At 43.9% G+C, this 14,993-nt stretch overlaps 1 protein-coding gene across 3 annotated transcripts; it reads left to right on the forward strand.

Moving 5' to 3' along the window:
• The first annotated feature begins 7,809 nt into the window (after nucleotides 1-7,809).
• PITHD1 (PITH domain containing 1) lies at nucleotides 7,810-14,187 on the forward strand. Of its 3 annotated transcripts, XM_021683544.1 has the most exons (6): nucleotides 7,833-8,137; nucleotides 8,821-8,864; nucleotides 9,222-9,299; nucleotides 11,786-11,890; nucleotides 12,583-12,691; nucleotides 13,247-14,187. In XM_021683544.1, the coding sequence occupies exons 1-6, from the start codon at nucleotides 7,940-7,942 to the stop codon at nucleotides 13,346-13,348; spliced, it is 636 nt and encodes a 211-aa protein (XP_021539219.1). In that variant the 5' UTR covers nucleotides 7,833-7,939; the 3' UTR covers nucleotides 13,349-14,187. The 3 variants fall into 3 exon arrangements, with proteins under 3 accessions (XP_044769838.1, XP_021539219.1, XP_021539220.1); XM_044913903.1 differs by having other exon boundaries at nucleotides 7,810-8,137; nucleotides 12,583-14,187; XM_021683545.1 differs by lacking the exon at nucleotides 9,222-9,299.
• The last annotated feature ends 806 nt before the right edge of the window (nucleotides 14,188-14,993 follow it).

Raw genomic sequence — 14,993 nt, forward strand, 5'->3', positions numbered from 1 at the left:
CTGATTTGCCACAAATAGTTTACAAGCCCTTTGAAGCTGGCCCATGGGTCAGTGCTGGGAAGTTTGCACATTTGGTCGCACGGCACACACTTTGCCCCCCACCCTGTGTCACTGAATCAGACAGACATGGTCCCTGCCTTCCTGGATCTTCCATCTAGTAGGGGAGGCAGCAATCAGATTACTGTACCAATCATTAGCTAAAATATAGATTTCTTCTGGGCCCCACTGTGAAATCTGTTCAAATAGGTCAGAGGGCCTTCCCCAGTGATGAGCAGCCTGGTTTGGAAATGCCTAGTGTAGTGGAAAAACTATGCATGAGCTTTGAAGAGAGGTCCAGGTTCAAATCCTGGCTCCACCATCCTTTAGCTTTGTGACACCTCTTTGACTTAGTTTCCTTGCCTGTAAAATGGGAATAATGACACCCCACGGGAATTCTTGTAAGGATTCAGTGAGAGAAAGGGAGCTCAATACGTTTTAATGTCCTTCCTTCATTCCCTCGAAATGTGGAATGAAAGGAAAAGCTTTATTTCCTATTGATGTGAATTGAAGCTTAGGGTCACAAGCTGAGCACTATTTTGAGGTCAGCAAGTCCTTCCTGATAACTGAAATCCTAGTCTGTGCCCCAGACAGGGTCATTCAACTTTTCTATTTTTGGACTCCTATCTATTCTTTCAGGTCCCTTACACTATAGCCCCTAACAACCACAAAAACAGCAGACTCTACCTAATTCCTTCTTATCTCAGGAATCACAAACTCATATGCCAGGAGTTTGGTAGAAGATAATAGCGGGGGTGGGTGGAAACAGGAAATGAAAGCTATTTACCTAGATCCACCAGATTGTCTCAAGGTGGAAGGCAGGGCCCAGTGCTGCCACATCTTTGGAATTTTAAAGAAAAGATGGAAATCTAGAATTGGGTTTTTTTTTTAGAAATTTTTTTAAAGATTTTATTTATTTGAGACAGAGAGAGCATGAGCAGGGGGAAGGGATAGAGGGAGAAGCAGACTCCCCGCTGAGCAGGGAGCCTGATGCGGGGCTCGATCCCAGCTAAACCGACCGAGCCACCCAAATAACCCCAGAAATCTAGATTTCTTTGTAAAACTTACCAGCTTTTAAAACTCTGAGCCACAACTGTATGAAACAGATCAGGAAACCTATATGAAGTGGATAATTCTCCAGAAAAAAAAAAACAACTTAGCAAAATTGACTCTTATAGAGATGTCAAGTCTAAACAGACTAGTTACCACAGAAGAAATAGGGAAAGCAGTTGTAGGGCCTCCCCTGTAGATGGTTTCACAGGGAAATTCTTTCCCCCTTAAAGTCAGATAATAGCAATGCCACTTAAACTATTCCAAGCAATGCAAAGGAAGGAAAATGCTATTGAAGTTAGCATAACACTGACATGGAAACTGGATAAAGATTGAACCAAAAAGAAAATTACAGACCAATCTTATTTATGAATATTGACGTGATTATCCTAAATGTTAGCAGAATCTAACAGCATATTAAAACAAATAGGGGCCCCTGGGTGGCTCAGTCAGTTAAGCGTCCGACTCTTAGTTTCAGCTCAGGTCATAATCTCGCAGTCATGGGATCGAGCCCCACATTGGGCTTTGCGCTCAGCATGGAGTCTGCTTCAGATTATTCTTTTCCCTCCCGCTTATTCTCTCTTTCTCTCTCTCTCAAATAAATAAATAAAATCTTTAAAATAAAGAAAGAAAGAAAAAACAAAGAAATCATGCCTAAATGGGGTTTACTTAGGACTGGCAGGATACTCAGACTATTAGGGTAGGCTGGGAAGTCATTCTCAACCAGAGGTGATTTTGCCCCTAACAAGACACTTGGCAAAAAATGTTAAACATGCCATAGCACACAGGACAGCCTCCCAAAGCAAAATATTATTGGGCCCAAAATGTCAATAGTGCTGAGGATGGGAAACCCTGGACTCGGTTGTGTTAGTAACAGCTCCAAATCTCAGTGGCTCAAAACAACAAGGTCTGTTTCTCACTCACATTACATGTCCTTTGTGGGGCTGATGGGGCTCTGCTTTATGTCATCCGCACTCAGGGACCCGGGCGAAGGGAGACAGCACCTGTGCTCCGAAGATTTTCAGGACAAGTGAAGAATACTGCACTGGCTGCTAAGCTATGTCCAGAAGTGACAGCCATCATTTCCTCCATGTTTCACTGACTGCACCTAAATTCAAGGGGATAAGGAAGTACAATCCCTCCAGATGCCTGGACACAGAGAACTGGAAATATTTGCTAACAGCACCAAAGACTCCCAAAGCATTTACAACAGCCTGGACCCTCAGGTAATCCGCAAGGCCACCCAGCTTCAAATCCCACACTTCCTGGCTGTGTGCCCTTGACCAAGTCACTTAACCTCTCTGTGTCTCTGTTTCTTCCTCCCAAAATGGGGAAAATATATCAACCCTGCAGAGCTATTATACAATGATGTAATGAGTTAAAACGTATAAAGTGCTTAAGACAGTGCCTGGCACATAGAAAGTGCTCAGGACATGTTAGCCAAGATGTTGATGAATAAGGGGAAGTACCCCACATGGAATGGGCTTTTAGTAAAGGATTGTTGTTATGACTGAAGCTTTGAGGGAAATGAATGTCCAAGGTAACCCAGCTGGTAAGTTCAGCATGGTGGTTAAGAGACTGAGCTCTGGGGTCTCACCTTGGCACTCAGAAATATTGTTATTTTGTAATGTTAATTAATGTTAATTAACAGTAATTAACAGTAATGTTAATTAATATTTGGAGAAGGTTCAGTGTGGTTAAGAGTATGGACACTGCCTGGGTTTAAATCCTGGTTCCAATAGTCATCAGCTGTGTGACCTTGGGCAAGTCGCTAAGCCTCTCTGCACTTAGTTTTATCATCTATAAAATGAGGATTATAATAGGACCCCTGCAATTATGAAGATTAAAACACAATATAAGTAAAGCCCTAGGGACCTTGTGGCCAAGTGTTTGGCACATTATCAGCACCATGTGGTTGTTAGCTATCATCTTACCACACTCTCAGCTTTCCACACAGAGGCAACCAAAAGTAAAAGAAAAACAGTTCGCTTCTCCCAGCCTAATTAAGATGGGTGAGAAGACACAAATTTAGCAGTCCTTGAACCACAGAAATGTTGCCAATGAACCTGGGAATGAGAGAAAGAAAAAAATTGGAAACTTTTCCTACCTGCCCCAGGAGTCCTAGAAGTCAGTGAGAATTTCCATTTGTTCTCAGTCATCCCTGCAGCATAGGAGTTCAAGAGAAGGGACAGGCAGAGTAAGTCCAGTAAGCAGAGGCAAAAGGGCATCATTTCCAAATCAGAGCTAAATTACTCTGCAACTGCTGGTTTCCCCCAAACCCAGCCCCCCTTTTAAGCAATTGCAGTTTCCCATCCAACCAGACGGGGGCGTTGAGTCAAAAGTCTTGCTCTTAGCGACAGTAAGTCACTATTTAACTGTTTTCCTACTGACCAGAGGTTGTTCCAAACATTTTCCATGCGTGATCTCATATCACCCTCACAGTAAAACCCTACAGAGTAGGTGTTCTTATTATTCCCATTTTATATATGACAAATCTGAGGAAAGTAACTAGGCAACTTGCCCAGCAGGCCACACCTAATATTTCCAGGACTGGGGCAAAAGTACGCACTGAGGCATACCTAGAAAGTTATAAATGAGGGGCGCCTGGGTGGCTCAGTCGGTTAAGCGTCTGCCTTTGGCTCAAGTCATGATCCCAGGGTCCTGGGATCGAGCCCCGCATCGGGCTCCCTGCTCAGTGGGGAGTCTGCTTCTCCCTCTCCCTCTTCCCCTGCTCATGTTCTGGGTCTCTCGCTCAAATAAATAAATAAAATCTTTTTTTTAAAAAAAGTTATAGGGCGCCTGGGTGGCTCAGTCGGTTGAGCGACTGCCTTCGGCTCAGGTCATGATCCTGGAGTCCCGGGATCGAGTCCCGCGTCGGGCTCCCTGCTCGGCGGGGAGCCTGCTTCTGCCTCTGACCCTCCCCCCTCTCATGTGCTCTCTCTCTCCCATTCTCTCTGTCTCAAATAAATAAATAAAATCTTTAAAAAAAATAAAAATAAAAAAAGTTATAAATGGAGTTCATGAACTGTTATATAAAATACAGTCCGTTGGGCTACCTTGAAAAATAAACCTTCACAGTGGCCTGGAAGGCCACATCCAAATTTCTGGGCTTCTCGGAGCTCTACACTAGAAGGTAGTGGAGGGTGCAAAAGCAGGACGGTAGCCCCATGCCCACTTCTCTTTATACCCCTAAGTGCATTTCCCTGCAAGGGGCCTTGTGCACATGTGTGCATATGTCCTAACCTGTATGCTCACATTCTGTTCTAAGGTTTCAAAACTCAAAGGGTCCATCAGGTATCCGGCACAGCGAATCACAAAAGAGCCACAACAAAGCAAAACATCATCACATTTCAGAGTACCAGGGACCAAGAGAAAAGCTTAAAAGTTTCCAGAAAGGGAGCAGGGGGGACATCCATGCAAAGAGTCAGGAATCAGAGTGGCAGTGTACTTCTCAAAGCTAGAAGAAAACAGCAATATCTTCAAAATTCTAAATGGATTTTATCTCCAATTAAATTAAGCATATGAGAAAAATAAAGACATTGTCAATGGTCACTTAGCATGTATGGTAGTGTGGCGGCCAGCCTTTAATGAGTTTTGTCTCCTGCTATTTGTACCCTGACACGGTTCCTTCACACTTCGAATATGCCTGACCTATGGAATCATGCGATATTCCAGAATTGATAATATGTGATGTCTAAGGCTAGCGCATAAAACACATTGTGGTTTCTACCTTGCTCTCTCTGCTTTGGTGAAAGCCAGCTACCATGTCCTAAGGACACTCAAGCAGTCCCACGGAGAGGTGTATATGACAAGGAAGTGAAACCTCCAGTCAACAGCCTGAACCAACTTGCTAGCCATGTGAGTGCGCCATCTTGGAAGTGGATCCTCCAGCCCCAGTCAAGCCTTGAAAGACTCTAGTCTCATGAGAGAACTGAGCCAGAACCACCCAGCTAAACCATTCCCAAATTCCTGGCTCAGAGAGACTGAGATAAATACTAACTTGTTTTGCCGTTATGTTTGGGAGTAATTTGTTACACAACAAAAGATAATTAATACAGATATACTGGGGAGGAGGGGGAAAGGAGCCACAGCATTTTGTAGTTCTCTCAATCAGAAGGTGCAGTCAATACCTCCACCCTTGAGTTTGGATATGGCCATGAAACTTGTTTTGGCTGATGGCACATTAGCAAAGATTATAGGAGCAGACAGTTAAAAAGCGCTCATGCAATTGGGTCTTCCTTCTCTTGTTCCTAAAAATCCATAACTGCCACCACGTGACTAAGCTCAGGTGGCCTGCTAGAGGCATATAGCCCCGCCGCCTCAGCGGAGAGCCAGCATCAACCAGACAAGTGAGTGAGGCCATTCCAAATTATCCAGCCCAAGCCAAACTGGCCCAGAAAAGAAGTGCCCAGGTAGTTTACAGAATTACGAGTATAATGCCTGGAACCTAGTGCTCAATAAGTCAGTAAAGGATGACAATGATGAGAATGACAGGAAAGAAGCCAAAAGTGAGTAGTTGTCTTGGGTAAGGCCTGTGTTAGTCCTGCAGTGGGACATGGTCTCCCCAAAGAAAGGCTTCTAAGTGTATCATTCAATTAAACAAATATTTGCCAAGCGTTTATTATGTGCCATGCTCCTGGCCTGAAACCGTGATTGCAAAGTAGAAATAACTCGTGACATTGTGCTGTTCTGAATCAGAACCAAGCTCGCCTATTTCACAAAGAATTGAACTAGGACATCAAAATATTTTAAGTAGGCTCCACGCCCAATGTGAGGCTTGAACTCACAACCCTGAGATTAAGAATCACATGCTCTACTGATTGAGCCAGCCAGGCACCCCAGACATCAAAATATTTTTATTTTTATTTATTTATTTTTTTAAAAGATTATTTATTTATTTATTTGACAGAGAGAGAGAGATAGTGAGAGCAGGAACACAAGCAGGGGGAGTGGGAAAGGGAGAAGCAGGCTTTCCGCTGAGCAGGGAGCCCGATGTGGGGCTCGATCCCAGGACCCTGGGATCATGACCTGAGCCGAAGGCAGACGCTTAACGACCCTCAGGCGCCCAGGCGCCCCTCAAAATATTTTTAGAGTGGAACTTAACCAGATGGATATTTTGGGTTGTATTTCACCAGCCCCCAGTCTTGTCTGGACACTCCAGAGCCAGACATGAAGGGCAAGGGATATCCAGAGTATCCCGTAACACTCTCTACATCCTCTGTCTTTCCCCTGCCCCACCAGCAGTTAAGAACACATTCTACTCTGAATCCAAAATCATTTCAACTCTAGGGGTGCCTGGGTGGCTCAGTCATTAAGTGTCTGCCTTTGGCTCAGGTCGTGATCCCAGAGTCCTGGGATTGAGCCCCGTATCGGGCTCCATGCTCTTCGGGAAGCCTGCTTCTCCCTCTCCTACTCCCCCTGTTTGTGTTCCCTCTCTCGCTGTGTCTCTCTCTGTCAAATAAATAAAATCTTTTTTTTTTTTGGTAAGATTTTATTTATTCATTTGAGACACAGAGATAGAGAGAGAGAGAGAGCACAAGCAGGGAGAGAAGCAGAGGGAGAGGGAGAAGCAGGCTCCCCACTGAGCCAGGAGCCCGATGTGGGGCTCGATCCCAGGACCGTGGGATCATGACCTGAGCCGAAGGCAGACGCTTAACCATCTGAGCCACCCAGGCGCCCTAAATAAATAAAATCTTAAAAAAACAAAAACAAAATCATTTCAACTCTAAACATTGGCTTCCAATTCTTTTGACTTCAACCCAAGATATGAAAAACACTTTATATTGCACCTGAGTACACAAACCTGAAACTGAAACAAAAGTTCTATAAATTGAGACTTAAAAGTGTGATACATTCTGAATTTTTAAATTATATACTATTTTATCTTTTAATGCTAGTCACAATCCTCTAAATGGGTTTTAAGACCCATTAATGGGTCACAACCAGCCATTTGAAAAAACTGCTCTGACATGTCACATGGCAAGGGGATTTAAAAGATCATCTACTCCAATCCTTGCACTTTACAGGTGGTAAACTGAGACTCAGAGAGGGTAAGTCACTTGCCCAAGGCCACATAGCTAGGAAGTCTGCGGTGCTTAGATTTGAACCAAGACGTGACTCAGCTATTGAACTTTTACCATGTGTCAGCCACTGTGCTGAGTTCTCTAAGTTCATTATCTCATGTAATACTCACTGTGATCCTATGAAACGTATTATTCCTACTTTACAGACGAGAAAACGAAGTCTTGGGATGGGGAAAATGACTTATTCAGAGTGTCACAGTGTTAGTAGCAGACCCAGGACTTGTCTCCAGGTCCTGTCGTCCGTGAAGCCTGCTCTCGACCGCTAAGCCCACTACGAAGAGAGTGGTTATGAAAGTGAGTTTGTGAGCTCTAAATGCCTGCAGTTGCACATGTGAAGCAGCGATAACGTAGTGCTCCCAACCCTTCAGGGCCTTATCACTGCGCACGCTTTCCTCGACCAACTCCCAAAAAACGCTGGTGGCAAAAGAGCATAGACTTTAGCTTAATGAGGAGGAGGATTCGAATCCCAGCCCCATCATTTACTCGGAACGCCTGCCTAATCTCTCTGCGCTTCAGTTTCCAGACCTCAGTAGCGGCGAGAACGATAGCATCGACTCCAGGGCTGACTCCCTGGCACCTGCAAGCGCTCGTCAAGCGTCAAACCCTTTCCGAGCCCCGCCCCCTTTCTCCCCGGGCGCATGCGCCACTCAGGGGCGCCTTTTACGACGCGGCGGCGGCGGCGCGCTTGGCGGCCGGAGCGAAGCAGGGCGAGCGCGGCGCGGGCGGCGGCGGCGGCAGGGCCGAGGGGACGCGCGGGGGGCGGTGTCGCCATGTCGCACGGCCACAGCCACGGCGGGGGCGGCTGTCGCTGCGCCGCCGAGCGGGAGGAGCCGCCCGAACAGCGCGGCCTGGCCTACGGCCTCTACCTGCGCATCGACCTGGAGCGGCTGCAGTGCCTCAACGAGAGTCGTGAGGGCAGCGGCCGCGGCGTCTTCAAGCCGTGGGAGGAGCGGACCGACCGCTCCAAGGTGGGCCTTCCGGGGCCTGGGGCGGGAGGGCGAGGCGGGGACCCGCGCGGGGCCTCAGGCCTCCTGTGTGCCCTGTCGGTCTCAGTCCTGCTGTTAAAAATAACGACAGCCCGCTTGCCAAGGGCTTTCCCGTGCCCATCACCTGCCCTCCCCCTGGGAAGAAAACAGGGTCGAGTCTCCCCATTTTGCAGATAGAGGAACTGAGGCCCAGAGAGGGAAAGGGGTGGTTTGGCTTTACACGCCGATATTCTCTTCCAGAGCTTCAGGGGGTAGCGGAGGATGGCCATGAGGGCGTTTTCCCTGTTTGACTGCTAGTCCCAATGGCTGCCTGATCATAATCACCTGATGAAGACCAAAGACAGGCTAGGCAGATGAAGCGTGTTATCCTTTCTAGAGCATTTACCACCATGGGGTCACAGAGCCGTTTGAAAGCTGTGGACCCCATAGGCACGGATTTTTACACACAATTTGAGGAGGCTAGTTGGGTCTGGAAGTTCATTCACGGGCTCCCCAGTTAAGGACTATTCAGTTATTAGCATCAAGTTAGTAAGTGCTGGAAAACCGAGGGAGGTTGACTATTTGCCTTGCACTCCGGTCATAGAACAGGGTTGGAAGATGCCTGAAATTGTAGGCTCTCAGCAAATATTTGTTGCTTTCTCCTCCCCATTCCCCATCCCCTCCAGTTTGTTGAAAGTGATGCAGATGAAGAGCTTCTGTTTAATATTCCGTAAGTATCTCCTTGGTGTTTGCCTCAGGCTAGATAGGCTGTACCCAGATGTCTTCTCAGGATTCATTCATTGGTGTGTCAAGGGCACACATCTGTTTCTAGAAATGGGGGAAATTACAGTGTGGTGGGTTTGAGGAGGAAAGCATGAAGATGTATCTGTTGAAAGATAACTGAGGAGTCAAGGTGAATTTCTTAGAACTGCAGAATGCCAGAGGCAGACAGGATCTTAGAAATGTTCTGGTACAAGTCTGACACATGAGTAAACTGAAGCCCCAAAAGGGGAAGGGTCTTGTCCAGGGTCACACAGCTACGCAAAAGTTCATACCCAAGTTGACAACTTCTTTTGCATTCTGGCAGATTTACAGGCAATGTCAAACTCAAAGGCATCATTATAATGGGAGAGGATGATGACTCACACCCCTCTGAGATGAGACTGTAAGTGGCGCGAGGGCTGAGGCTCTCAAGAAGCTAGTTCTCTTTTCTGTGGTAGCACTTTATTCCAGAATGACACACTTTTTTCTTTTTACTGGGTTAAATATTCCCTCCCCCCCTGAAAAATCTTGGTTTTGTTCTTCATCAGAATACACTTACCTCTTCCTGAATTAACGACTTTTTTAGATTAAGCATCTTTAGGGCCAACAGCTTGTGTCTTTTCAAAGTACTTGCTGTGGCACCATTCATCCAGAGAGCATCCTATAAATGCCAATTGTCGATGACTTTGCAGTTTTCTTAGTAACCCAACTGCAGATCTCAAATGATGGTTTCTACTTTTGGGGTTAGTTTCCAGATTTACCTTTGTTATTTCACACAGTTAAAATCTTTGCGTGTGTTTTGTTGACATGGAATTACTGAGTGTGAATGCCCTTTAGTTGGCAGAGTTCTGTATACCTCTTGCAACACGGGATCTGTTGCTAGCAGGGTTAATACTCCATTTTTGACAGCTTGCCTTAGTCCAGCATAGCCTTCCTAAAAGAAGGGGAAAACTTTTTTGAGTGCTGGAGAAAAAAATACCAGAAGAACTTTATGTTTAAAAAAATTTTTTCCTGAAAAATTGGTCAATTTGAGAGATTTAAGAAATTGATACTATTTTTGAAAGTTGGAAACATGAATTTGAAAGCAAACCCACATATTTAATCATGTTAAGGAAACCATACGTTTACTTGTTTACTGGGGAGATGGATTGGCTTGAGAAAACTAGAAATCTGTGTTGCATTGTGTTTAAGAGTGGGCTCTGGAATAAACTGCTTGGGTTCAAATTCTGGCTGTACCGCTGGTTAGGTGAATGACTTTGGGACATCTCTTTATCTCAGTGCTCTCGTATGTAAAATGACAGTAGAAATAGTATGAACCTCATAAGATGGTGGAGAGAATTGAATGATACATAACATGTGAAGAGCTTAGAATAAGTCTGGAACATAATAAATGCCCAAATTTGGTAGGGCAGGTACAAATACATAGCCCTTGGTTCTAAGCGCTTTACATATATTATACTTTATCAAATCTATGCCATTAAGTAAAAAAAATTTTGCTTATTCAACTGTGACATGCCACTGACACATCTAGAAAAGTTAAATTGGTACTTAATGAAATTTAAACACAGACTATGTGTTAGATGATTTTAAGGAATTGTTAAATTGTCAAGTTTTGTAAAATGATATCCTTTTAAGAGTGGTGTTTTAAGAAGTCTTTACATTTTAGAAATACATACTAAAGTATGAGTGAAATGAAATGTTTGGGATTGCTTTAAAATATCAAGCACAAACAAAATGGGGGTGGTAGGAAATAGGCATAATGTTGATTGTTGAAGCTGAGTGATAAATAAATGGAGATTCATTGAATTTTTCTCTGCTTCTGTATATATTTGAAATTTTCCATGGTAAAAATTTTAAAGTATATGTATCTTAGAATTGATTCAGTTTAATCTCATCATTGTATGGGATATGTACTATCACTATCCCCACTTTATAAATGAGGAAACAGATACAGAGAGGTTAAATCACTTGCCCAGAATTACACAGCTGGTAAGTGACAGAGCCATGCTTTAAACCTAGAAGTCTGGCTCCAGAGACACTGCTTTTAACTACAGTGCTACACTGCCTCTCATAATGCTACTCATAAATATTCACTGTTATTATTCTGTGCATCATTCTTAGAAACACTTTGAAGCAAACATTTGCTTTCTTAAATTACATGCATTTTGCTGCCCCTAATGTCTAGGCCCCTCCTGTGTGGGTGTGTTAATAAAACACTCTAGAGATGTGGGGGTGTGGCTTAGGGCTTCAGAATCTTTGAGTTACAGAGGAGACAGCTGTTTCTTAGATATTTCTTTGAAAACCTTTTTCTTCATTAGCAGTTTTATTTGACTTTCCAAAGCTCGTTGTGAGTTGGCAGTGTTTTATGCTCTCTTCAAAATGGAAACCCCCAAATTGTATTTATTTATTTATTTTTTAAAACTGAAGAGAACTCAATATACAGGCTAATTTTGAACACAAAAATTGCTTGAGCGTTAAGTTACCTGCTCTTATCTCTTAACTCTGTTTAATAGGTTTCTGCCAAAAGTGTTTTTTCTCCCATGAGTAAGCTGTTTTATTTAACCTCCTCAGCTTGGTCTGAATGTGCTGAGTTGCTGATTCTCTCCATGCATTTGCTGCACGTGACCTGATTTGAGCCTCCTCTTTGTGTATTGCTTCTCATGTGATCTTAACCCACTCAAAGATGCCACTGGCTTATGTTGCAGTTCTCAGCCCTTGTTGGTTTAAAGATATTTGTGTATAAATGCCATTAAAATGCCATTCCTAAAATTTGATCTCCTTTTAATAAAATGGAAGGCAGTTGAGTCAATAAGAAGTTTTGAAAAACTGAAAAATATGCACAACGTGATAATGCACATTACTTGATTTTTCTTCCCTTTCCTTTCTCAGGTACAAAAACATTCCACAGATGTCCTTTGATGATACAGACAGGGAGCCAGATCAGACCTTTAGTCTGAATCGGGATCTTACGGGAGAATTAGAGTATGCTACAAAGTAAGCACTTGGCCTGTCTCCACTCTCTGGCTTCTCAGGAACAGCAGGTGTTCATTTGCAGTGAACATATATGCATTAGCGCTTACTGAGCTTGCAATTCAATTTTGGCCCATTTCGTGCTTTCTTAGCATGAGAAACGAGTTAAAACAGTGGAGGAAACTTGATCCTTGGCTTGGTCAATTTTGGGCAGAGATGCAGTGCAAGCCATAGACTTGTTAAACTTGTAAGCAGTTGACATCTGATTGATCTCCTAGGATGGTCTTAGGAAAGATGTTTTCAGAATTCCTCTTTGCATAGTGGGCTTACAATAGGCCATGTTACCCAAGACCACCTTATGTCTTCACTGGTTCTTTTTCCTAATGGTAAGGTTGGTGAGATCAACACCGAACTTGCGTTAGAATCCCTGCTTGGTCATATAGCATTTCTCATTCTTGCTCCTTGAGGGCAGGGCAGTGTTGACTCATTTTTCTATTCCTATTGCCTGGAGCAGGACCTGGTAGATGCTCAGGCAGTTTCCACTGAATCAATTCTTGTGCAAAAGAGAAGAGTGATACAGAAGAGCCAGAGTGTTCTCTGACATTTACCTGGGTTTTACCACAAGTTGGAGCTAGAATTGTTGTTTTTGTCCTGGTGGTGAGATAGTCATTGAACTCTAACCTGTGTTTTCTCTCCCCATTCCTTTCATTCTCTAGAATTTCTCGTTTTTCAAACGTCTATCATCTCTCAATCCATATTTCAAAAAACTTCGGAGCTGATACCACAAAGGTCTTGTATATTGGTCTGAGAGGAGAATGGACTGAGGTAAGAAGGGGCGGGAAGCATGACCACCCCCCAACCTCCCCTCCCCCGTGCACGTACATATGTGTGTGTATACGTCTGTATGCTGTGATATGGGCACTCCAAGGAAAGGAAAAAAGAGCAAGTGAGATACTACTTACTTCCAGTCTGTGTATAATTTTTCTTGGTTTCATTACTATAAGCAGTCCATCTCTCTTGACAGGCTGTAGGTATTTTTAAGGGAGTTGAAATAATACAGTTGATAACAATTCACTTCTTTCACTTGGAGATTCTTTTCTTCATTTGACATTTTTGATAACTGTTCTTGTTCCAGGCACCCAGAGATAAGATAATAAACAAGACAGATAAGGTCCTCTTCTCGTGGTGGCGCCATAATTGCGGGGGAATGAATCTTTTAAGTTACGGGGTGAATCATTGATAATGATCTTTGCAGTCTTCCTAGGATAAAAGTGTCAAAAGGGGGAAGAGATGACTTCCAGAAATGAACCTGAATAAGGACTACTCCAGTGTGTGGTCTGGGAAATGGCCAGCTGACCCAGCCTCTCACTTTTCTTGCAGCTTCGCCGACATGAGGTGACCATCTGCAATTATGAAGCATCAGCCAACCCAGCAGACCACAGGGTCCATCAGGTTACCCCACAGACACACTTCATTTCCTAAGACTGGCCAGGGCTCCCACAGAGGCGCTGTGTCGGTGAAGATGTACAGCATCCTGTTGGGGAAGACAAAGAGATAGGGTTCCAGAGAGAGTTGGTGCCACAGCCTTTGCCAAGCTTTGTCTTTGGGGCTTGCTGCAGAAACCTGGCCTATGGAAGATACCACACCACCAGGGAGGGTAGTGTGGGTGCTGAGGGACAATCGTGGTTCTCTAGGGCCTAGAAATTGAGTCTTGGGCTGGGCAGCATCTGGCAGTCATTGGATAATGTCTGCCTTTCCAGTCAATGTGGCCATGGGATCCCAAGTGTCTTGTTGCTTTGTGGCAGGATTTTTGTGTGACTTGTTTTTTTTTTTAAAATGGAAACTATTTCCTGGGCTGCAGTAAGCTTTCTGAAGCCTCAGCATTGTGTTTCTATTAGCCATCAGGAGGGTCTCCAACTAGAAATACTTGTCCCTGCTTGCTCCTTCTTCCTGTCAGCGTTCAGCATTCTTGTCAAGTTGCCCAGCTTGGAGTTGTCTGTCATGTACTAGTGTCCCATGGTTATAGCTAGAAGAGCAGGAATCTCCTGATGATGCTTAATAGCTTGAGGAGGTCTTTTTTTCTTACTGCCTAGGTAAGCAGTCTGGGGAGAGCATGGGCATCATTTCTGTGTTTGTGAGTTATCCTGGTTGGATAAGAGTGGGACTTAGGTAAGATTCCCCTTGGGACATCCTTAATGTTTATTAGCTTCTAACTAGTGTCGTAAGTGCAATGCCAGAAATTGGAGATCTCAGTTCTTCTGTTCATGGCTTTTTATTCACCGTACCTAATAAGCTTCCTAATAAATCTTTGCCAGACTTAATATTTGTATATTCTTTTGATTTCTTGGTAGTACTGATGAAACTTTTACTTTACTGGGAACTAGTATGGAACTTTGAAATTTTTTGTTGTTGTTTTGTACTAGGTAGGTCATAGTGCCACAATGATACTTAAGACTAGATCATTTTCTTCAGGAAAGGTACATTGGACTAAAAACTCCTACACCCACCCACACTTTGTAAAGAGGAAGGTGAGGTTACAAACTGATGTTCCATTTCTCATGAGAGGAAGTAACGTTTACAAAATGGAGGGACATTTACAAAACAAGGGAGAACAGATTCCTGAGGTCACCAGAAGAAATGAGAGCAAGGAAAGTAAGTGAGCAGCACATGTGGACCCAAGACTGGACTTAAATTTTGTAAGTCAAGACAGCAACTGGAGACAATTTAAGTATCTAAAATGAGGGGATTTGAGATGGTCAGTATTCTCTCCTTTGCAGAAATAGAAACAGTGAATAATGGGAATTAGTGTTGAATCTTCATCCTCTTGAGAGAATTCCTCTGAAGTGTTGGCCCATACTTTCTCCAGCCTGTCCAAGGGAAAGCGTGCCACCACCAAGCTTTGTTAAGCCCCAAGATTTCTAAAATGTAACCTGAAATCAACCAGAGTGCAAACGCAATTCTTGATGCACTAAAGGTCCTACTCCTCAGCCACAGCCTCTTTATTTCAGTTGGATCATTTTGGAGATTAAAGGCTATGTTTTAAAATTTGGAGTAGGAGGAAAAATAAAGTTAGAAATCTTAGAGCAGACTATCCCTTCATTAGTTCCACTGATTAAAGCCTAATCAC

Source organism: Neomonachus schauinslandi, chromosome 4, assembly GCF_002201575.2.
Source record: "Neomonachus schauinslandi chromosome 4, ASM220157v2, whole genome shotgun sequence".
Lineage (NCBI taxonomy): Eukaryota > Metazoa > Chordata > Mammalia > Carnivora > Phocidae > Neomonachus > Neomonachus schauinslandi.

Excerpts from the sequence above, each read along its gene's own strand:
- PITHD1 (XM_044913903.1), top strand. The coding sequence starts at position 7,940 with ATGTCGCACGGCCACAGCCACGGCGGGGGCGGCTGTCGCTGCGCCGCC. Across the intron at positions 8,138-8,820 it reads AGCGGACCGACCGCTCCAAG|TTTGTTGAAAGTGATGCAGA; the intron begins GTGGGCCTTCCG and ends CATCCCCTCCAG. Across the intron at positions 9,300-11,785 it reads CACCCCTCTGAGATGAGACT|GTACAAAAACATTCCACAGA; the intron begins GTAAGTGGCGCG and ends TTCCTTTCTCAG.